Here is a 24,387-nt window from a genome sequence, read left to right as displayed (position 1 = left end):
AATCAATAATATAATTTTAAAATGTGACGTCACGCGCTAAATGCAAGACTTGCGCAATGCGAAATCTTGTATTTACAATCATGTGTATGGCTTGATATCATTGATAACATTTATCGATAGTTTCATAATCGCGAGCAAGACGCTTCCTGTCAGAATTAAGTTGAGTGCCGGCTAATTGCAAAATTTCGTGAAATAACAAAGTTAAACGTTTCCGATTAATATCACTAATTATGTTATCCGTAATGCATGCACGTTTGGAATTGTGGCAAACATCGTTTTGCTTTTGGACTTTTAAAAACAGGAAAATGCAATTTGGAGCATTTCCGCCAACGAGGACCCGATTTACGCGCGGACAGTGCTTCGGTAAGTGTTTAATGGTGTGCCATTGGACTTTTCCAAAAGGCACATAAAAAATGATGAAAACCAGTAATTTGTGTAATATAATATTTAGATTTACGAAATATTTACTTTTCCGTTATTTTTTAATTTGATTTCAAAATGAATACAATGCACCTAAAACGGTCACACCGTGTTGATTTCCAATTCAATTAATCGATATTAAACAAGTGCGCGAGTGCTGCCAATAATTTAAAAAGACTTAAAAGTGCTGCCACTCACGGAAAGTGGTGCCAAACCATCATTTCGATTTAAAAACAAATTTGATTTAAATTTTGTAAGTATTTGTATTTTTAGTTTATTTAATGTATCTTTTTTATACATAACAAATGTTTTTTTAAGTTATTGAATTTGTCTGGTAGTGTATGTTACTTGTTGCAGCTGTTGTGTCAATCTCTGTGTGGGTTGTGCAAATACATAATACGTATTTTCAAATTACATAATTTTAATTATGTATACCATATATAACGTTTCGTAAATACATATTCAGCATGTCGAGCGTATATACGAAGTTACAAATCGATTTCATTGTGTTCTGAAGTTGCCTTTTAATAAGTTCATTTCAACATTTCATTTTCTAATATTGTACGGTATAAAGTTTAGTTTAGCTATCTAAAAAACACATGTACAGTCGCAATATATGTATTTATTGAAAACTTGCGTTATTTTTGAAATAACATCGCCTTAGGTGAAAAAAAATAGTATTAACATAGAATTATGCTTATTTGTGTTTTGGATTTGTTGGCCGTTTGGGAAGTGTTTCGTTTTTGTTTTTTTGTTTTTCTTATTTAGGGGAAACAAATAAGTGCAATATATCAAATATCAAGTTACGAATATTACAAAATTATTGAAATTGTTATACAATTATTGTTGTGAGCTTGAGAACAGGTACGCAAAATATTTGTAGGTTTTGCAAATTGTCCCTTTTGATTACTCTTGCATTGCATTTCTCTTATATCGTTTTAAATGCAATTATTGATATTCAAAAACTTACGTATTGATTTGCTCTCGTATTATTTGTTATGAATTTTTGTTAGCTAGATGGCATTTTGTTTATAATTTCTTTTCTTTTTTGTTTTATGTGTATAAAGCTTTGGTATACTATAGATGTCGCTAGATATGATTTTTAGCATTTTTCTATCTGATTCAGTTAAAGCAATTTTCATTTCAACTTCTTAATTAGATTTTTTCTATAACATTATTATTTTTGTTTATTTGTATGTCACGTTGCAAATGGACGTATTCTATGAGCTTGAATAAAAATTAGAATAATAGAAAGAATTTATAAAATCAAACTAGTTTGAAAGCTGATTAAAATCAAAGATGATAGTCGTTGTAAATAGATTGTTGTAATATTAATTTTGCGTTGTTTCGTTTGCGTCGTCGATTTGCGCTTAATAACTAAATGGTTTACTTGAAATTGAATTTCAATGCAGTGCGGCAGCCCTGCCGTTGAGCAGGCCTGGCAACCCTAAGCAAGAGTCGTTATGTTACGATTACTTAAGTTAAGTGCTAGAATTTTGCGTTTCTTTTGTTCTTTTCTACTCCTTCTTGTTTCTCTCAACTAGTAATAAAGACTAAATTTAACAATTCCTTTGGGGGCTTCAGAGACTTATTGGGTTTTCGTTTTCCAATGTTTTTGTTTTTTTTTTTTTGTAATATTTGTTCTCAATTTTCTTAACATAATTAGTATAGATCATAGGCTCCTAAATTAAATCGTCCACACCTGCACCTTCTCGGCTACAACACACCAACTCGCACGCTCATAGTATGAGCTAACAATATGCAGACTGGCCACATGGTGATTGATCAGTGCATCCAATTCACCCTCGCGAAAGACGTGATAGAAACGATGATGTGTGGTCGCCCCGCCACCCTGTGAGGGGCTATCCAGTGAGGCTGTTGAGCTATTCGAGTGCTCCAGGGACTCGATGGAGGCGCGCTGCTGCAGTGATTGCGGTGGCTGCGATGTCGTTGACACCGTTTCCGTGGAACTGGATCCGCTGGATGTCATGGACTTGATGGACCCCAAGTTTCGGCGTCGCTGGCCATACTCATGCATGCCAGCGCCGAGCTGATCTCCGCCACGTGCCTCCAACGCCTCGGCATCCTCGTCTTCTTCTCGAATGTCTGCCACAAAAGTGAATCATCAATGAAGGCTGTGGTTGAGTAATATTTCATTGTACTTACGATCATCATCATCGCGCTGATCGCTGTCCCCATCTTCTTGCAGCAGATACGCCGTCTCGGCATTGAGATTGTAGTTGCGATTGCGCTTGTAGTTGAACTTAGAGACCTTGCAGTGCTCGTAGATGCCCAGCGTGTAGCTTCGCTCATTCTCCTCATCTTCCTCCTCGCCCTCCTGCTCCTCGTGTATAGTAAAGCTGCGCGTCTGTGAGGACAGCGAGGAAGTTGAAGAGGACACCGGCGATTGCTGTAGACTGTGTTGCGTGGACAGATTGGCGAGCATCAGACGACGTTCTCGCAGCTCATCGCGCAATGCACTCAAATCGCCATTGGAACGCTTCTTAGAACTTCGGCCGCCGTTGAGAAACTCGCCGATGTCACCAATGCCATCCAAACTGCGGCATTCAGCTCGATTGCATTTGTCATCCAGTTCACGTTGCAGTTGCGCCGTCAACTTTTCGGCAAACTCATTGCAATCCAGCGGCCGTTGTGCCTGACTCGTTTCACGCTTCTCTGGCAACAATGGAGCACTGTCCGCGTTGAGTATGATGTCATTGCCGTTGGTTGTGGCATTGTTGATGTGCAGCTCGCCGCGGAATTGCGCCAGCGCCGTGTCCGATTCATCGCTGGACTTGCCGCCTGCCTCAGTGCTGGGCGCCGAGAGCAACTGCGCCGAGCGCGGTGCGCTGATAACGCTGTCAATGGAATCCGGGGAGGAGGGCTCACTGGAGTCGCTGTCCAGGTCATCGGTGGCCGGATTAAACAGCTCCAGCGAGAGCAGCTTGGAGCTGCTGCCCGCCATGCCGGAGCCCGAGGCGCGTCGCACAATCGGAAAGCTGGGACGTTGCAGTTGCAGCGACTGTTGTTTGCGAAACTTGGGTATGGGCGGCATCTCGCGTATTGTTTGGCGCGTGATCTTGTGAGCAGCCATGGGAGCTGCTGTTGTGACAACGGTTATGGCAGCGGCTGTAGGAGTTGCTGTTGTTGTAGCTGTTGCTGTTCTTGTTGTTGTTACTGAGGTGGTTGCTGCAACTGCTGCAATTGTTGTTGCAGCTAGAGTTGCTGCTGTTGGCTGCTGTTGCTCCCGCTGCTCCTTGATGTGTGCCTCGTCGAAGCTGAAACGCGCTGGCTTTGCAGCTGGCGTCAACATGGCCATCGCAGCCGTAACAGCCGCCGTCGACTGTGGAGGCGATGTCACAGTGCCCTGAATAGCGGCTGGCGAATGGGCGGGCGTCGGCGGACAGGGCATGATGAGCGGTGAGGTTGGCACTGAATTCGTGGGCAGCAATCGCACCGTGGCTGTTGTGGTGTTGTTTGTTGCTATCGTTGCCGTGGCACCGGCCGCAAGTGCCGCTTGAGCAGCAGCAGCGCCATTGCTGGAACTGGAGTTGCTAGAGCTGGAGTTTTGATGCTGTTGCTGATAGTTGAGTTGCTGCTGATGCTGCTCGGGCTTCGGTATGAAGATGACCGAGGCGAAACTATCTTCCGACTCAATGCTAGTGTCCGATTGTAGGCTGCTGTCCTTCGATGAGTCCGATCCCGATTCCCGCGAGTGTCGACGTGCATTGCCCTGCTCGCTGTCGGCACAGGCAACGCACTCCTGCTGATAGGCGCTGCACTGGCAAATATTGGCCGCACTGCAGTCGACAATGCTGCAATAGCTCACGGGGCCACTCGATGTGCTGGACAACAGCAGATGGGCGGGAAACAAGCTGCCCGCATTGCTGGACAGATGATGATGATGATGGTAATGCTGATGCGGTTGTGTGTGTGACGCGGGTGATGCTAACTGCTGCTGCTTGTTGTTGTTGTTCCCCTGCTGCTGTTGTTGCTGCTGTGGTGTCGCGGGTTGCCCTTGGGTTGCTGGAGCATTCTTGATATTCTGCATGAGCTTGGTGATGCCCGTTTTGGTCACACGCTCCAGACTGCCCGTGGAGCTCTTGATTTTCGTGGTGAAGCCATCGCGAATCATCTGCAGTCGCTTGGAGAACAATGCCGAGCGACAGAGAAAGGCCTCGTTGAGTGAGGTCTGCTTCTGGATGCGTTTACGTACGCGTTCCTTTTCCCGCAGACGATTGCCCGCCATCAGCTCTTCGTTTAGCGAACTCTGTTTGCGCAGCGAGCCGCTCAAGTTCGTGGTAGGCGCCGCAGGAGACTCGCTCGCTTCGATGCCGGTTGGTGGTGATGCTGTCGAGGAACCGGGCTGTGGGCTGTTGTGTGTATAGAGACTGCTGCTGACGGCGCCGCTAGCGCTGTTGTAGCTGCTGAGCATTTGAAACGGGGCGTTGGCATTTGTGGTGGGCACACTTGGCGGCTCTTGGATGCTGCTGTTGTCGTCATCGCATAGCGACTGCTTCTGCTTAATCAGCTTGGGACGCCGGCTGAGCGTGCTGCCCGCACTGCCTGTGCTCGTGGGCGTCGGCGAGTGCCGGCCATTGAGTTGCGTCTCGGGTGCATTCAACAAGAGAGCAGCTGATGCGCTGGCTTTTGTCTCGCAGGGCACAAGCGGACCACCGAGACTCGGAACACTGGAGCGAGAGCGTACGATTTGACGCGGCGGCGTTTGCAGAATGCTGCCGAGACTGCGGGATTTCAAACCTGCAGAGAGCGGCGGATCGGGAAAGTCTTCAAAGTCTTCGAGGCGTCGTAGCTCAATGGGCAGATCCTTGGCGTCCTCGTAGTCCAGACTGCTGTCGTTACGCGTCTCCTTGGATGCCCACGAGTCCAGGAACCAAGCATGACGACGACCACCAGCAAGTTTCTGTAAAAGCAAGAGTTGTAGTTTACTTTGAAAAGACGCAAGTTAATAACTGTTAATAACTTACTTGTAATGCACGGCGTACAAAGCTATAGCAGGACTCGCCCGGCGAGGATGAACTCAGACTCGAGCTGTCGCCATCGCCCGCCGACCGACTGGAGTTGGTCGAGTCCTCCGTGTAGGCGTGATAGGGCGGCAAATAGTCATCGTCATCCTCGTCGGAATAGGAGTAGGAGTAGGTGCGATTCTTGGGCGGCTGCCAGGGTATGAGGACGTCCTGCGACTCGAAACGCCGATGTCGCTGCTCCAGTGCCCACACAGTAATAACCACACGGCCGCCAATGCGCAGGATACGCGCCAGCTCCCTGAGTGCACGCACGCGACGCTCCGTGGTGGCAAAGTGATGCACCACGGCCAATGAGAGAACCGCATCGAAGCTATCGTCACGAAAGGGCAGCTCCAGATTGTCGCACAGCGCCACCTGTGGGCCAAAAAGAGCACAACATTATTATGAATAAGTGAATGCACAAGGGAAATATGCTGTGCTATAAATAACGAACTGCAGTTGCAGCGAGCCAATTAAAGAACCCAAAAGGCGCCCACGTCAAAGCAGAACACACACACATACACACTCAGACACTACCACAAGCCCACGCACATTTTCGCAGTGATGTCGTTGCAGATCCCTTAAGTAATACGAACCCCATTCTCAGCTTTGCAAACTTCTAGAGCAACCCGCAAAGTATGCAATAAAAATTGTGCAAGCTGCAACAAACACGCTTTTGCAACGCATTGGGGTAAGAAGTCATGGTTAAGTAACCAACCAGTGAAATGCCAGAGATGCAACCGTAATTTTATTGTGGCGTTTTTGTTAATACTCCTTGCCAAGAGCTCAACGAGTGGAACGTCAAATTAAAGCATAAGCAAATAATATATTACACAATTTGGTTGCTAAGAAGCATGAATCCTTTCGAGCAATGGGATGCGGTAAAAAACATTTTCATTTTTATTTTTACTGATTCTTGAATATTTCAAATACGTCAAGTAGTTTCCAAGAAACTACTCCTTCCCTTTTGAGCTTCCTAATAGGCATCATTAACGTAACTGACAAGATATGGACAGAAAACTTTCCTTTTACTTGACCTATAACAACAACAAACCATTGGGTATTACGATTATTGATTGCTCGAGGTATTTATAGAACGGCGACACTTGCCACAATGTTGTAATTAATATAGCATTTCGTGTAAAAGCCCATTTAAATTTAATCGTTGCCCCATTAAATCAATAACATTAAAATATTTATCTTCAGCCGGGGTTTTGTTTGTTGTTGTCGTTTCACATGTGAAAAAAAATGTATAGAATTTACGTTATTGAATCTTTTAAGTCAATTGATTTTAATTGCAGTTTTTACGCTATATAAATGGATAGCTTTTAATATAATGCGGCAGTAAATGATTTTCAAATTGAAATTTAATTTAATTTTCGTGCGTGTGCAGCAAAAGTGGAGCTGAGGGCGTTGAAAACAGTTTGACAGGAGCTAGAATAAGGACTCTTCGATGTCGTTGTCGATGGCAGTAGCAACAATTTGATATTTGGTTAACGCGTTCGCCTGATGAAAATTGGCAGTTGGTTTACTCAATTTGCTAGTGTAAAGTGTGAGGCACACACTCACTGATAGTTCAGCTCTTATTTTGGTTTATTCCAATTGAAAAAGTTGATGACGGGTTCTTTTTTTTTTTAGTTTAAATGTGGGCCAACAAAACTGACCTTACCTAACGCTGCGGTGTGTTCGTACTGATGTGAGGGTGTTTGTGTAAGTTGTTAGCATGTTGTTGCTCCAGCTCAGCTATTTGCGTTGCTGTTATATGTGCGTCATTTATATTCATTTTCATGTCACGGCCAGTGCTGATAGTTTTATTTAAGCCACACAAAAAGGAAATAAACAAAACTCTTCAACTGCGTGTGTGTGGGTGGTATAGTGTAATAGGATTGGCATTTCCTACAACACGTACTTGTATCGCTGCTCAATCATTTCCAGTCACATTTTTAAATGTTCACATAAACGACTTTCAATTGCATTCCCTGACAGTTAATAAAGATCCCACGGGACGGAAGGAAGTTTGCGTTTTGCGGTTTCCATTCTCTATAGGACTGTATTTTGCAAAAAATATATCTCATCATTTGAAAAACATAATAGTGCAGATAACCATTAAATAAAATAGGTTTTTTTTACACGTTCGGCAAATATGAATTGTACGTTGCAATAATGCTGATAGCATTTTGCGCTTGGTGTAGGTGTGTGATTGTGTGTGTGTATGTGCAACTGCAAAATTTACAACCTTGACCCACCAAATAAAAAAAAAAAGAAATTCTTCTGCTGTTTTCTCTCATTCATTTTCGTTTTCCTTCTCAGCACGCTTAGCAGCTGTCCAGGTGCAATGCTTGTTGGCAATGTCAGCTGAAGGGCCTATGCAACAGACATCGCAAGTCAAGCCAGAGTAAAACTGCTTTTCTTTTTTGTACCACAAAATATCAATTAAGATAAGTGTTTGTGCGCAGACTTGACAATTGCCGCAACACTTAATAAGCGAATTAAATGAGTTGTCAGTTGCACAGTTGAAGCTGATGTCATTATAATTTTTGACAGCAATAAATTGACCTCAATCGTAAATAATATTTTAATAAAAACTTCCATCAATGTTTGATTTATTACCGTATTCATTTAAAGTGCTCCTTTTATATGCATTTGTTTGAAATATAAGCAAAACTATGTTATCGACTCTTTAAACTTTTCTTGATTGGCATTCAGCACGGGAAAAGTTGAGCGCCGTGCAGAGAACAGAAAGCAGGTCATAAAAAACTATACTGTCTACTTAGGAGCATGCGAGCGAAGCATGCAGACATTTGCATTTATATAAAACGCAGCAGAATAAAAAATGCATCACACTCGCTTTGGGTTTTAGTTCTTTATTCAAACAGCATTCAAGTTGTCTAGTTTTTTTTTTTTTTGCTATACCCCCTTCCCCGACAGTATGTTTGCTATGGATGGCAGATGAATGGTGAACATGTTCACATTTTCTCTATGCTCTTTACAAACTGTATTTATAGCAGTTGCCATTTTTCTTCTGTGCACCGCATATATACATACATAAATTCGCTTTGTGGGTGTGTAATGTCACACTGGTCGGTCACATTACGCTTTAGAAATTTATGTTGACAGGTTTTCAATGCAAGCGCTTCGTCGTTGTTGTTGTTGTCGTTGTCGCTGCGCGAGTGTCAGGTGGAACATGTTACGCATACGCCACGGTGCACACTAATGAGGCCAAAGCACAGCTCTGTACAGCAAAGGCAAACTGACGGACCGAAAGAATGCAACAAAATAAAAAAAAAAACGAAAAAACTGAGCACACACAGTGACTGAAAATATACTTATGTATGTAGTGTGCACTTATGTATGCACTTTTGTGTTGGCCTTCTTGGCCTGCAGCTTATTTAAATGGCGCTTAAACGAACCACAAGCAAACAGGTAAAATAAGGCGAAAGTTCTGCAGTTCTTTCTGTTCTTTCTGTCTGTCTGGTTGAAAGCACTCATCTGGCGCACGACCAGCTGAAAGATTTCATTTTGAAGAGCAGCGAATCCAGCTGCGCTCGCTTTGCTTTTGCATTTGCAATACCGTTTTTTATATTTCGCTTTCTTTCTTTCTTTCTTTTTTTATGCGTCATTTCGTAGGGAAGCAATTTATGAGCTCTCGCCTGCAGGTTGTGTGCATGTTATTTTGGTTTTGCGGCCAGGCTAAATGTCTGCTGCATAGTCAGTCTGTCCCACTTGGCAGTTTATTGCTTTACAAAATTATAGTAAATCAGGCCATGCACGAGTTGAGAAATCAAAGTTGCCAGCCAGCCAGCCTGCATACTCTGAAAGTTTCCATCAGCAGAGAGCAGATACAACAGTTTGAAGCAAAACTTAAATTGGTTTTTCACAAAACTTGTTGTATATATTTTGCGTGTTTTCTCTGTCGTTGATGTTGTTGTTCTTGTTGTTGTTGTATTTTCACATACAGCAAAGTGCATTCGCTTGCAAGTCACGTGACTCACTTGTGCGTTTCTGAATTTTCTGCATTTGAGTTTACTTAATGCTAGCGCACACATATTGCATGTCATCAGAATTAAATAAACTCAAATTTGACATACTTTGAGATGCATTAAATTGAATAATTTTTGGGGTGAAAACTTTTGCTGCTCCAAGCTGGCAATCTGGTAAAATCATATCATATTTAAATGAAATATTTCAAAATGCAATCTCTGGCTTTTTCGTCTTCCAAAACTTTAGATCGAATTTAATAACTATAAAGTGCTACTAACTGAATTGTCTTTTGATTCGATTGGTTTGTCCATAATGCCAAACAAGAATTGCAAATAAAACGCATTTAATTGTTATTAATGGCAACCATTAAAATGTCAAGGACTCGGCAATTGTAACAATCAGGCAATCATAGACACATTGCGTTACTTGTCCAGCCAAGATAATGATAATGGGGACGGTTATTAAATAAATGAAAGCACTTTGCAGCGTGTGGCATGTAACCAGCTTTGGTAACCCTGGCAACCCTAGCAAACCATTTGCAATGCCATTGTGCCAAGCCAACAGGCAACTAAGTCGTCGTCGTCGTCGTTGTCCTCGTTTGCGTCCTCGCCGTCATTACATGCGAAGTTCAATCCCACGCAATGCCACAAGTAAATGCAATTTAAATGCGAAAAATGCCTGCAACTGAGCCTAGGGTGGAAAGGCGGAGGATAGAGGACTGTGAATAAGGTGCTATGGGGACTAAGGAATAAGGAATACTATGCAGTTCTTAGAAAATGGCATTTCTTGCCTGGAAATGGCACCATAAATAAGCAAAGCGAAGCGAAACGAAACGAAGCGTTTGTAATAGATTATTGCAAAAAGTATTGCATACTTCTGGGAGCAACTGGAGAGCACAATTTATTGTTCGCCGTAATAAATAAAAGCAAATGTTGGGTTGCTCCAAAACAATAACAATAACAATAAAATGAAACAACATAAATACATTGCATATTACATAAAAGTTGACTTCGTTGTAAACTTAAAACTTTCGATTTATGAGAGGAAAATAGTTAACGAAACTTTCTTCATTAATTTCATTTTACTACAGTCAACCGAATTAATTACAATGTTTTTGTGCAAAACTTCAGAGAAATAAAGCTTATTCGAATTTAACTATTGATATTGATTAAAGTCTTGAACTTTTTCGAACTGAAAAACAAATCTTAAATTAATTTGACTCTTGCCAAGAAAGTTGTGTCAGTTGAGCCAATTCTCCAGACTGTGACCGAGTATCGATTGAAGCGACAAGCTGAATGCAATTCGCAGTTGCAGTAACGACGGCTGCAGTTTATTACAGTGCTCTCTAATGACCAAAACGTTGCTCATTTTATGGCTCCATTGTTGGCCATTGCAATTATGTGGGCATTAAAGCTCAACGCTGGCAATAACAGAGAACATGTGCAAATAATTTCAATGATAAGCTTAATTTATGCGTTGCAATAATGGCAACGGGGCCACTGGGGGGATGGGGAGTCATGTCCGGGGCAGCTGCTGCTGCTGCTGGAGCTGAAGCACTCGAGTAACTCGGGCAACTAGAGCACTGGGCTCTGGCCAATATTTGAATACGGCAACTGTGTTTGCTCGTTGAGGCAAAATGGGTCAATTGTATGGCCAAGCATTGCAGCAACGGAAAAGGAAAGCAAAGAACAGAGAAAGAGAGATAGAGTAATAGAGAGAGAAAGAGAGAGAGAGGGAGAGCAATGAACAATTGCGGGCTTTCCAAGAAATATGTGTGTGTGTGCAACCACATACCCCTAATACTGACACACCTGTCCAGAGTGAGTAATTTTCTGACATCAATTACAATTTCATTGCGTTCATGACATTTACTCACCTCGCCGCCCTTCTCATGGGCTGCCTTGCTCAAGCGATAGCAACGATCTATGCCAATGGTACATATAGCGGGATTACACTGTGTAAGATAACGCCCACTGCCGCAACCTACGTCGCAGACCACCGACCCGGGCTTCCAAGTTGCCCAGAAATTGTGCCACTCGGGGACGCGGCGGTCGCGTTGGCTCCTCGCAATGCTCGTACACATCGTGGACGTAAGCACGTTCCAAAGCCGCTGAACGGCCGCTGGCATCGCTTGATGCTGACGCCGAGGCAGATGCAGATGCAGTTGTGGCTGTTGATGTTGTTGATGCTGCTTTTGTTGCACTTGTGGTCTTTGTTGCTATTGTTGGCTGTGCTTGAGACTGTGTTTTTGTTGTTTCTGTGGTTGTTGTTATTGTTGCAGTCAATGCTCCCTCCGTTATTGTTGTTGTTGTTGCTGTTGTCGATGCGGCTGCTATGGTTGGTGTTGCCACGGTTGTTGTCGGCGAGATAACCGTGGGCGCCAAATTTGCCGCTTGTGTTATGCTAGACGCCGCATTTGTTGCAGTTGTTGTTGTCAATTGCTTGGTCATTGCTGCTGCTGCTGCTGTTGTCGTTGGTGTGGTTGTTGCCGCTGCGGTGGTTGCTGCTGCTGCTTCGGTTGTTGCTCTGCACTTTCCAAATGTCGTTGACAGGCAAGCCTCATCTGCAGGTGAGTAGAAGGCAGATATAGGAAGTTTTATAGTGCTTGTCTTTTATTGCTTTCAATTGTCTAAGATTTTAATTGAAGGCTTCAAAAATAGAATAACGAACTTTTGCTGTTGCTCTAAATTTTGTAAATTTGTAACACATTCTGCTTTTAATTGAAGCTATTAAATCTGAATCAAAAACCTCCTGCTATATTACAATATATGTTACTTTAAGCAATGTTTCTGTAATTATCAAGCTAAATTAATCTAGCTCCACATATCAATACTAAATACAATCGCCATGTAAGGGTAATGCAATCATTTTGCTATTATCCTCTGTAAATTATAATTCTCTTCATTGTATTCACATTACATTTTATTTCTTTATGAACTCGAACTCGATTGTTTATAGCCCAAAAGGTTTGAGCGTGGTTTTTATGAACCCAAAAGCGATTCATTTAAAGTCCATAAAAGTGGGATCGAGCAAGAGGCGAATAGTTTGCATTGGCAAACAATATTCGTGCTCCATATGCAAACTGCATGGTTATTTATAATGTGCCAACAATTTGTATAATTAATGCAATTTGGTTTGGCTTAATAGCGAACTATAAACTGAAAAACTGCGACCCATCCAATATTGCATGTTGAGTGTGGGTGTTGCGGTTAGTTTCCACGAGTATTATTATTGTTCTTACTGTGGTCGCTCTTATTGCTGTTGTTGTTGGTGTTGGTGTTGTTGTTGTTGCTGAATGCATGACATCAAGTCGTAAAATCGTTACAGCAACGTCAGCAAAACCCACACACATATTAACACACACACGATTATGGAAAATTCTTGTCAACGCCGTCATTGGGCAACTTGCATACCGGAAATGTAAAACTGCATGGCATGAGTTTGCATTCTTGTTGACATTTTATAACTGTATTTCCGGTACCAGTTACCGTTACCGTTGTTGTTACCACCACTGCTGCTTCTCGGCTGCCTGCCTTCCTGCCTGCCTGCGTTTCTAAGAACTTGTCAGCCAAGAAAATTGCATTAAAAGGAGGCACAAGAATTACGTGGAACTTGACTTGCAAGCTGAGGTCAAAGAGGCAAGGAAGGAATGGAAGGGAATGTGCAGCTGCAGTAATAGTCAGTGAGTGAGCGGACGCCAAATCGCATTAGCGCTATAAAATGCAATTATAATTGAAATCAGATTAAAAGCAAATATAATGGCAACAATGACGCAGCAAATGCAGTAAGTGGGAGGATAGCACAAAGTTCGAAAGAGCGTGGGTCTGAATGAGTGTTAATGAGTGCATGTGCGGGTGTTAATAAGCGTGTCAAATGAGCTGTAAATGTATTTTATGACATTTTAATTAAATACGCTGACCTTTTTCCAACACAAACCAAACTATACGAGCTGCAAATGATCAATACTCGTAAAGCTCAAAATACGCAGTTGTAGCGAGTCAAGAGGATTTCATTTCAATCAATATACGTCAGCTGGAAATCATTGCTGAATCGATTTGTCCTAATTACCTGTCGGAGTTCGGTGATGCATAGAATTAACCTAACAATAACACCGCAATTAATCATTTAACCAATATATTTTACTACACAAATTAGTTATAGCATTGTTTGTGGAAAAAGTTGACTTCGAACTTGATTGTTGATGTTACAAATAATTTGAAGTAAAGGCAGATCTACATTTTTAAAAATTCGGCAAAGCTTTTTACTTGCTTTACTCGCAATACGTGTATTGAATAGTCCTTGCCATTCATTAATATCGTCATGGTACACGACGTAACTCTCGATATTTTTCGACTACAAATATTACACATACGCCCCGTCGGTCGTACTGTGCGTATGCATAATATTTTGTGGCTCGTAAGTGCTGCTCTTATGCGTATGTGTATGCTTACCTTTTGTTAGGCCGTTGGTGCGCTGATAACTCGCATTCAACAACGCCGACGACGTCAGTTCCGCTGATAACATGCGTCGCAGGCAGGACGTGGGACGAGAAATGACTTTATGAGATTGCCAATAGGCAGAGGCTGTGGTTGTTGTTGTTGTTATTGGTATTGTTGTTGTTCCTACTAATGTTGCTGTTGTTGTTGTTGTTGCTGTTGCTGATAATGATGTTGACAGCGAAGAGGAGGAAAACGAAAATGACAACGGCAACGACGACGGCGGCGACGACGACGGCGATGACGACGCGTCAGAAAATCAATGTGCATGCATAATTTAAAGTCAGTTGGTTTTTTTTGTGGGGCCTAACGCAAGCGGCACTTGGATTTTGTTATCGCCTTCGACAACGAAACAGACACCGAAATTCGACAATGAGGACGATTGCGACTACGACCACGGGTGAGACTACGGCGACGTCGACGATTTCAATGGCGCATTAGACGCTGGCTATGAATGTATCGTTGTGTTATTTTTAGATTTTCCAACCGGGGCACGTTTTATACGATAATTTGCTCAATTTTGTTTTGAAATCTATCATTATAGCAACTACACGCCGTAATTGCTGTTGTTGTTGTTGTTGTTTCTGTTGTTGTTTGCTATTGCTACTGCTGTGGCTAAGGACACGGGCACGGACACGGACATGGACACGCGCTCGCTCACACACAAAATAGGATACACAAAATGCTTTTCACTCCCGTTGCTGCTCGCTGCTGCTGCTGCTGCTGCTCCTTGTGCTTCCTTTGTTGCTGTTGCTGTCAATGTGCCTGCCAAGCGACAGCCTGCCTCTGGCATATGACGTTCTCTTTGTGTGCGTGCGTATGTGTGTGTGTGTGTGTATATTGTTTGCGTATGCGTGTGCGCGTATTTGTGTGTGAATTTCTGCTTCTTATAGGCACTTTTCACTTGCACTTTTCACCAGCGATTCGTTTCGTATTCCTTTCTTATTCCAGCGCTTGCAATTAATTGCAATTTTCAGATACTCATTGCAAATTCTTCATTGCCATTTACAATTGGCGCTTTAATTTCTGTTTAATATGTACATACAAATACACTCTGTTTCACTCTGTATGCGTGTGCGTGCGTGAGTGAGTGTTGTACGTATGTATGCGTGTGTCTGTTTCTGTTTCTGTTTGAGTGTCTGTGTGTGTATTGGGTGTGCGCGCTCTGTTTTTGCCGCTGTCGTGTGTGTATGCCATGAGTTAACGTCGCGTACTGGTCACAAAAGCACGCGCATATCCTTTTGTTCAAGAATGTTGTTACCATGTGGATTGCATTCGCAAGGAGCTTTCGCCTATAACTTGACGAAAGCTTCGGCATACAGCTGTTACCAGAGAGGGAAAGTGAGCGAGAGAGAGAGAGTGAGAGGCGCAAGCGAAGGGAAAAGGCGAGCGCATGAGGGACAGAGAAGTTCGACTGCGTGCTGCTGATGATCCTTTTAATTGCGAAAATTGTAAAACCTATTATTATTATTATTATTCAATTTCAACAATTTTTTGTTTAACGAATTTATATTAATGTAATACTAGCCAAAGTCGAGCAACTATGAAAATAAGTTAAGTTTTCTGCATAAAATATTTATATTTTAATTGTTTCGCAGCAAAAGATTAAACAACAATGGCATATCATAAGTTGCAAATTGGATTTCGTGCTGTCGCTGACTAAAAATAGCCAACAACGTCGGGCCAATTAAAATAAAAAGCTTAATGGCTTTGTTTGTTTCCCTACGTCAGACTGTCAAATTTCATGAATGAATCGCTAGCAGCAGCAGCAATTGAAGACAGCGCGACAACGACACAAGCTGAACAGAAATAGAAATAGCGACATGAGCAGCAACAGCAGCAGCAGTAGCAGAGGCAGAAGCAGAAACCGTGAATAGAAAGAGAAGCTTCGTCAAGTTGACTGTTCGCTAAAAGTGGTAACTTGGGGGAGGCTATCCAAAATAGTCATGTTCCGATAAAGTAGGCGAAAAATAGCACACACACACTGAGTTCTTGATATTTTGCGCAGCGCAGACTCTACACGCGTTCACACACACACACACACCTATACTTCTTAGAGCCTTGGCCCCGCTTGCACTCCCTCTCGCCTGATTATTTTTGATGAATGAAAAGCTTTTTGTTTGGCTTGCCGTTATCTGCGCCGTAGGGCGGCAACTTCTTACCGCCTCTGCCAGCCGCTTTTGTCTACAAAGCGTGGAAATTTTCGTTGTAGTTTCATAAAATAAGGGTCGACTGACGTTCTATAGTAAAAGCTAAGACTCTGCTATGTGTGTGTGTGTTTATGTGTGTGAGTTTTTGGCTTTTTGCTTGGGTAGTTTGGGGAACTTGTACGATAGGGGCTGGGTAGGGTGGCTTAACTGGTTTGCCCAAGCGTCATATGGCTTTTTTTGTAAGCATGACTAATATAATCAAATGGGCAAACGCGGCTCTGGATATGGCGTCGACATTTTTGGCGACATGCCAATGAGTTTAGCAAATGCGAGTTGAGCGCCCCCGACGACAGATAACCTTAAACAAAATATTATGCGCCCCCCACAACGACAGCAACAGCAGCAGCATGTGTTGTGATGTCGTCACAAAAGCCATGGTGATTCATACAGCCGGCAATGTTTGCTTTCCGTAACGTTTTATTGCTCTCTTGGCATGTGACAAATGATAGGCAGCCTCCATTTCCTACTCCTCTATCACAGCTTCCCACGCATAATAGCAAAATGAGAGAGAGAGAGAGAATGGAAAAAAGTAGGAAAATGCAATAAACAGATGTCTCAATTGTTATTGTTGTCGAAGAATCCACAAGTTTAGCAACTGTTTTGTGATACATGGTTTAGTTCAAATTGTAAAAGTTTCTTTCGCACTAATGACACTATGCTAATCGAGCTGGTATCATCTATGTAGTATGCATTGGCAGCATCTGCATCTGTGTTTGGCATTTAGGAATTATATTATTTATATAAACACACACCCGCATACTCGTACTCCCAGGCGGCTTTGCAATGTGGCCTGGCACGGCTGGCATCAGACGAATGCGGCATCATTAGCAGTACTCCAGTCATAAATCATAGACAATATACTTGAGAGTATGTGGAGACATGGTTGGTCTGGGATATGCAGGATATACTATATATATATTAATATATATATAGACTGCACTCGTAATAATGTCACGTAGCAGAGCTTTAGACAGCCAAGTGGCGCACACTTCACTTCACTTCAGTCTCGACCCCAAAACTAACCATGGGAATTTAACTTAACACTGGCAATTATGACAGCAATCCCATCAGCTTTTCAGCGTCTAAGTGCAATTAGCAGAGCTTCAACTGAAAATAGAGAGGAAGTGCAACCCACTGCTTTACGTGAGTCACCCACAAGATGAATCAAATATTCTTACTAATAAAAGCAACACTTTCGGTTAATGGGCAAATAATAAATAAACTTATGTCACTTTAACTTTTAGCTAAATTGCATAATCATCATATACATTTATTAGGATAATGTGGAACACACACTTGTTATTTATGTTGGAATTTATATTCAAATTTAATTAAGGCAAGTAAGAGAACTTTACAGATTCAACATCGACTGATGGATGCCCTGTATATGCATTTTTTTCTTACTATTATTATATACTATTATCGTTAGAGCTACTTCCTCTTTCATCGTTACAAATTTCTGTGTTTGCTGAACACATGTTTTCCATTTGCACAACGCAAAAATCAACCTCTTGCACCTGTGTGTGTGTGTGCATGGTATAAAAATGTGCTAAAAATTATGCATAAACATGCGCAACAGCAAATACGAAACACAAAATATTTTGCTTGTTATCTGATTTAAGGAAAAGCAAATCTGCTCAGCTACAAGCTGCAAATAACACAGCCAAAAGGAGCAGCCCGCAAATGTCCTTGCGCTGACGCTTGGCGTCGAGTGTTCTCGCTGTGTGTGCGTGTGTGTGTTTGTGTGTTCGGCAAATGGTGTGCAAATTACGCCGGAAAAGCGCGGAAAACAAGGCGCCTACACACAGTTACTTCGTCTTCCTCTTCTTCTTCTTCCTCTGTCACTTCTACTTCTTTGCCTTCTGGTTATTGTTGTTCTTTGCTGTTAGTGGCGGACCTCGAGCTGTTGCCCCAAAAAGTATGCAACACAAAATTTGCGCGCATACCACGTACTACTTGCTATTCAGATAAAACTTGTCGGCATAACTTAACTGTGGTTTGGCCACCCGTCACCCCTTCCCTTCCCCCCACAAGCTGTGCGTCTAATGCTTGGCGCGTGGCGACGGCGGTTAAAAACGACGCCATTTTGAATGGTCGCGTGTTCTTTGACGGCCTTGCAAATGTTGGTTGTTCTTTTTTTTAATTTTTATTTTGGCGAACGCGGGAGCCCTCTTTGGTAGTACTTTCTAGCCATCTAGTAGTTGATATCTTGTTGCGCATTCTCTCATGTGCCACGGTCAATGCTCGGGGTGGACACTGGAGGCCTGACGTCAGCATCGCGCACACACACACACACAATGCTAGGACTCCGCCCACTTTCAAGGCCAAACAATGGGCGCCAGCGCCAGTGTCGCGTGACGCAAAAGGATATTGAGTTTTCTTTTATTTCGCTTTAGGAGCCTTAGACGATTTTTCTTAATAGCCATTCACTTGTCACGTGTTGACACAGCCAATTAGAGTTGCCGTTACAAAGCTTTGCATTGCAGAGCTTTGCACTTAGCGAATATACAAACCAAACTGCCAAGTGCTAAAGTTCTAAAAGAAATTGCACAAGCAGTAATCGAACAGCTGCGCTTAGAACCCCAAAGAATTTAGAACATTGAAATCAGCGAAAATTAAGTTCAGGAGAGTTAACACTTTATAGATTATCCAATAATTATTAATCTTGTATTTAGATCATTTATATTTCCATTTATTTTTGTTCAAGTCTTAAATGGCATCTAGTTATTGGTTCGTTATTAGATAAGATGGTACGTTTTTAACAGATATAGATTACATCAAATTACTGAATGCACGTTCTTGCGGTTTTGACTAGAAGTGGAGCGGAAGAGTTTGACTGGCGCTTCGATTCAGAAACGCGTTATCTTGCTGTTTTCCGGCGAGGGCGGCAACGAGCAGACCGACGAACGCGAAGGACTTTGTTGTGGACGCGGCGGTGGACGTTGCGGATTAATATTTGCATTGGCCTGACGAAGGTTCGCGAAGAATTGTTGACGGCGTGGGCCACCACCACGCAGCGGCAATGTGGGTATTTCACTCGGTGACTGATGATTCATTTCCTCTTGCGAACAGTGCCGCATGGCGGGATTCACACACTCATAGACGCTCTGAAAATGCATGAAATATATATTTTACATACAGCTAGCTTTTGATTTTCCTACCTGTTCCGAAGAGTACTGATTGTTTTGGGCAAAGGCCAGGGAAGTGAGCGAGGGCAACGCTTGAGCAATATCGGAGCGTTCAATGCCGCGCACAATGAGAAATGTGCGCGGTATGAGAATGCCGATGAGGACAGCCCAGCCACTGGCCTGCAGACCCAGCGGTATGGCTGCATCCCGCCACTCGTCACCAAACAGCGAAAGAGTAATCCAGACAGCCCATATGATCAGCATCAGCACAGCTCCAATCACAATCAGAATGCCTTCGCGATAGTTGCGCTGCGATCGATAGATAAACGGCACCAGGCTGACTAGACAGCACAGCAACAGAAAGTCATAGGCCAAGAGTCCCCACAGCCAACGGCCATAATAGATGTTCTCACAAGAGACGCTCTCGGATGCCATGTGCATGACAACCAGCAATTGCACGGACATGCCCACCTGGACGCATACGCTGAATGCACAGATGACCGCCTGAATGTAACCATTGACGTGGGATAGAAAACCGCCTTCGGAGCCAATCGAAGCAAGCATAACAGCACGGCAGAGCAGCAGCGAGAAGACAAAGCAATAGACCAGCGTCATGATGAATACACGCACCGCGCAAAGTGTGTTCAATGTGTGGACATCCTCGAAGGTGACATGCGAGTTGCGTTGCTCGCCCACATATTCCATGGAGAAAGGTACAAAGGAGCAGAAGACAAGCACAAGTGACAGAAGCAGCAATATGGAGGTGACCGGATTGCCCTCGAAGACGTCGCCCAGTGAGATGCGCACCACAATGAACACAAGAATGGCCAACGTGGCAATCAGGCCCAGTATGGCAGCCGTCAGCCCAGTTGCCACCCAGGTGTCCAGTTTGATGCGCCAGAACATCACAGATTCGCCATCGAACACAAACGGATGACGCCGATTGTCACCTGCCGTATACTGACAATTGAATACCAATCCGAACTTGGTTTTTAGCTCCAGGCTGGTATTGTTCGCTCCATTGTAGTGATAGTAGATGGTCTGATTCGTTAGAAAGTTCTGGCTGGCAATCTCACGCAGTTCCATGCGAGATTCGCCTGTTATCACATCCAATGTTTGCACTTTCTTCTGATACATTTGGAAGTTCATTTCAGGCAGTTTGCGCATGTGCAGCAATGCCAACAGCTCTGGTATTGTGTGGGGATGACGAAACTCTGGCGTACGCCAATCCTCAATAAAGTTGAGGAAGTTGAAGCAGCTCTCGAGCACATACAGCTCCTCATCACGCTTACAATGCTGGGCCAGTGAGCTACGCAGCCAGTTCATTAGGTCAACAATGGGAGTGGCCAAGGCGAGAATACGTGATGGCAACACGGACTTGCCAATGAGCACCTCATCCAGTGTAGTGGGCATTGTATCCAAGTCATTGGAGCGCAGTTCTATTTCATTCTCCATCAGTATAAAAGCCCTGTTGGGTAGTTCTGCAATAGAGGAAGTTATTAACACAACTAAGATGAATTATAAAGTACTTCTTACCCTCTAAGAATGCCTGCTCTGCGCGCTCCGTGGGCACAACGAACACAGTGCCGTTCTCCTTGAAATGATTGGCCATTTTATTGCCAAATAATATATACACATTGTCATCGCTCTTAAAGTGCATTAGACACATGTGTTCTTGACGTGCCGCATCCATGAACTCATTGTAGACATCTAAGGTTTCGGTGATTATCTCCACCGAGGCAATCTTTTCGCCCCAGGGCATCTGATGCAGCAAGTGCGCCACCTTGGGGAAAAGATAGGAACGCGTTGTTGGAATGGGCCACACATTGTATTCCAAATCGTGAATGATAGATTCCAGACTTTTGTAAAGATCATAATCCATGAATATGCCTATGGAATATGTGGTGCATTGCTGTAAGTATTGCACCTCCTGTATTAACAGATTCTCTGCCAGGCTGCCATTTTCCACATTTATGGCACGAACACCTAAATGAGAACATTATATAAATTCTAAAGAATCTCTAAAGAAGAGTATATTTTTGGACTTACCAACTTCAAAGTCAGCTGAAATGAGATTCGCTTGATTGACACGATTGATGACAAACAGCGCCGATGCTGGATCACTGGTCAGCACACTGAGCAACACATCTCCCTCAATAATTTCCACCAGCTCATGCTGTCGACGCACAATTCGCTCGCCCTGCGCATTGCTCACGACCAGCTGCAGTCCATTGATGCAGATTTCCGGCACTAAACTACCTGCTGCGGTTGTGCCATAACTGCTGCTGCCATCGCCGCTGCTGCCGGTTGTGCCCTCGGTGGTGGAGGATATTAATGGTGCCAATTGTTCACCTATGCTACTGCTGGCTTCGTCGTTCGTTGTTGTTGATGCTGCTGTTGTTGGTGTTGCTGTTGTTTTTATTGAAGTGCTGACAGGTTGTGGTTTCGTTATTCGCAACGGAGCCGACTTTTTAGTAGGTGTGGCATCCGAGCCAGACCCAGCGCCATGGCTGTGAGCTATGCAAAGCACTGTGATGAGAATTAACACTGCGAATGAAACAGTTAAAATCAATTAGCTTCTAGTTCAATGTTTAAATTTTCAAATATTTGGGAAAACGATCGAAATAAATGTTGTTCGTTGTTCTTTAATATTTCTCCATTTTTATGTGCTTCATTAAAATGCTCACCCAATTGTAATGGCGTTTGGCTGCCTCGTTGCGTGCCACTCATGACCTTCGTTGTTCAGATTTTGTATGTATATTTTAATTAAAAAATTCTCGCAAATTTTTTCTGTTCACTTATTTTTGTCGATTCTTTTTCTATGTCGTTCAACATTTATAGACAATTAGCAGCATTTCACTATGTAAACTGTATAGTAAAAAGAAGATATTGCAAAATGTTAAAATTAAAACCGGGGAAAAATGGAAAAAAATAAATGGGAATGCGAACTACGAGTTTTTAAATTGTTATGCATTTCACTACTATTCTATGCAGAATTTTAGCTTTTTGCCATTCTGTTTTGCCTCTGCACTCTTCAGGAGAGTGTTGCACTTTAATCGCATTAAAAATTGTCACACTAACACACAGTCACACACTAACACACATACACATAGAATCACGTTAAAATACACACTGAACTGGGCAAAGCTTTGGCTTGGCATAGTTCCCTTCCTGCTGTGGTGCTCTCTAGGTTCTTCTTCCGTTCGTATCAGTGCAAAGTAATGTGGCGCTGGCAAATATTTTAGTTTTTGCTTTTTTCATATTTTTATTTCATTTGTAAATGGCCCGCGGAAAATGTGCCAGCAAGAAAAAGAAAATCGATAGGTATTTTCTGCGGAAATTATTACGAGCCGCAGTGATATGTCAATGCAAATTGGCTTGTTAATGCGAGACTTTTTCATTTATTTATTTTTCATGTTATTGCACTCAAATCGATTGTTTGCGTTCATAAAAAAAGAAATGTATGTATATGCATATATATTAATTGTACTACGGTTTTATGAGTAGCACACACGACTGGAATATGATCTGTAACTGCTCTGAGCTGCGATTCAACTACCAAAACCAGAATCAAAAGAAAAAACTAAAGCTGAACGCTTGAGCAATTTTAGGGTCAATTAAACGTTTCGGGTTGTCGTTTTATATTTGCCCACTGAAGTACGCAGACGTAGCACAACACAACACAACAAAACAGAACAGAACAACACAAAAACTATTCGATTTATTTATTTTTGCTTTAATTGTACTCTCGTTGTTGTATTTTGTTATTTTGCGGAAAGACAATCAATTTGCGTTGCGCCTGCCAACGGGTGCAGCTTTGCAACTACTGCAACTGCAACAACAACCGCACAATTTGTTAACAAACCGAGTCGCGTTGCAATTATGTTCTATTGGTTTTCGCTTTTCCTTTTTCTACGCTTTTTTTGTGTTTATCTTTTACCGAGTTCCATGCGTTTGTAACTGACAGACCAAAGAGCCACCCCCGTAATGTTTTGCACCTGTTTCGGTTGTTTTGTTTTGGCCAACTTGGGCTTAGGCCGACACATTAGGCATTACGGTTCCGTTGTTATGGTTATATACTCGTACTAGCACTAGTACGAACACACTCAAGCGAGAAATGCACTCGATTGTTGAGTGAAAATGTTTGCCATAAATACAAAAATAAACAGTTGACGTGTTTTTGTGAGTTTGCTGCCACGACACCCTTGCTGTTGACTTGTGGCAACCACTTGAAGTTCAAATATTGGTAATTACAATTACGCAGCTGATTGAAGCAGGCTTTGAGTTACACGCACATACTTTCAAAGATGTTACAAGGGGTACAAAAAGGGTTAAAAAGTTTGGTAGTTAGTTTGCCTTTCAATAATTAATGCATATATTAATTAGTTGGCAAAGTTATTTGGCAATCGAATGCACTGGCACTGACATCCTTGGCAAAGGGAATGCAATAAAGCGGGTTTCAATTCGCAATGGGCATTGACATTGCCAGCAGTTTTTGACGACGTATTAGAACGCGTTTCCGGTTAAGGGTGTCTTGCATAACACTTTTAATTAATGTCAATGTGAGCAGCAGTAGCTGCAGTCGAAACACTTGGCCCCGAGGCATTTGCCATTTGGCATTGCATAAGTTTAATTTAGCCACAGTTCGTCCGATGACTTTGTGCACTTTAATTGCAATTGGGCCAAAGCGACATGGCCGTTGACGTTGGGTGTTGGTCAATTTCGGGCCAACGAAATTTTGTTTATGCAATATACAAGGGACCTTGCCGATCTGCTTATGCATATATGTAACCAAATTGCACTTTGAGTAACACTACTTTATTCGTTTTACAGTCAGTCATTCACACGACCACGTCCACGTTTCTGTCTCAACTGTTTTGGCCGCAACACTCGCAGTTCTGACACAGCCGTAAGCCCATAAAAATGCAAGAGCTCAGTTTAAGGGTTAGAGTGAGTGAATGAGTGGGCGTTCTTGCATCCACTCACTCACTCAGTCAGTCGCTCACTCATGCACCCATTCATGCATTCATTCATTCATTCATTCATTAGACATGTAATTATGCCTAGTTTTGTTTTTGTTTTGTTTTTGTGTCAGTTCTGCGTGTGCTTAACGTTGTAAGCATCT

At 42.7% G+C, this 24,387-nt stretch overlaps 2 protein-coding genes across 6 annotated transcripts; both read right to left on the bottom strand.

The window, feature by feature from the left end:
- Positions 1 to 2,032: 2,032 nt before the first annotated feature.
- Positions 2,033 to 14,317, bottom strand: LOC133837418 (streptococcal hemagglutinin). Its single transcript, XM_062268168.1, is given in 6 exon segments — positions 2,033 to 2,526; positions 2,587 to 5,344; positions 5,409 to 5,822; positions 11,305 to 11,436; positions 11,438 to 11,991; positions 13,880 to 14,317. Coding segments are annotated over 6 exon segments (4,350 nt in total). The 5' UTR covers positions 13,953 to 14,317; the 3' UTR covers positions 2,033 to 2,107.
- Positions 14,318 to 18,799: 4,482 nt separating this feature from the next.
- LOC133837606 (protein bride of sevenless) lies at positions 18,800 to 24,157 on the bottom strand. Of its 5 annotated transcripts, none has more exons than XM_062268423.1 (6): positions 24,080 to 24,157; positions 21,950 to 22,130; positions 21,312 to 21,809; positions 20,799 to 21,248; positions 19,296 to 20,743; positions 18,800 to 19,241 (listed from the first exon to the last, which is right to left on the bottom strand). In XM_062268423.1, exons 2-6 carry the CDS (start codon positions 21,990 to 21,992, stop codon positions 18,984 to 18,986), a joined length of 2,697 nt encoding a protein of 898 aa, XP_062124407.1. In that variant the 5' UTR covers positions 21,993 to 22,130; positions 24,080 to 24,157; the 3' UTR covers positions 18,800 to 18,983. The 5 variants fall into 5 exon arrangements, with proteins under 5 accessions (XP_062124407.1, XP_062124406.1, XP_062124410.1 ...); XM_062268422.1 differs by having other exon boundaries at positions 24,025 to 24,121; XM_062268426.1 differs by having other exon boundaries at positions 24,094 to 24,112.
- Between the last annotated feature and the right edge of the window lie 230 nt (positions 24,158 to 24,387).

Source organism: Drosophila sulfurigaster, chromosome 2R (genome assembly GCF_023558435.1).
Source record: "Drosophila sulfurigaster albostrigata strain 15112-1811.04 chromosome 2R, ASM2355843v2, whole genome shotgun sequence".
NCBI classification, from domain to species: domain Eukaryota; kingdom Metazoa; phylum Arthropoda; class Insecta; order Diptera; family Drosophilidae; genus Drosophila; species Drosophila sulfurigaster.
Note: the sequence above shows the minus strand (reverse complement) of the source record. Positions and strands in the feature narration are given on the sequence as shown.

Excerpts from the sequence above, each read along its gene's own strand:
- LOC133837606 (XM_062268423.1), bottom strand. The coding sequence starts at position 21,992 with ATGAGTGGCACGCAACGAGGCAGCCAAACGCCATTACAATTGG. Across the intron at positions 21,249-21,311 it reads TTCAGCTGACTTTGAAGTTG|GTGTTCGTGCCATAAATGTG; the intron begins GTAAGTCCAAAA and ends GTTCTCATTTAG. Across the intron at positions 20,744-20,798 it reads AGAGCAGGCATTCTTAGAGG|AACTACCCAACAGGGCTTTT; the intron begins GTAAGAAGTACT and ends CCTCTATTGCAG.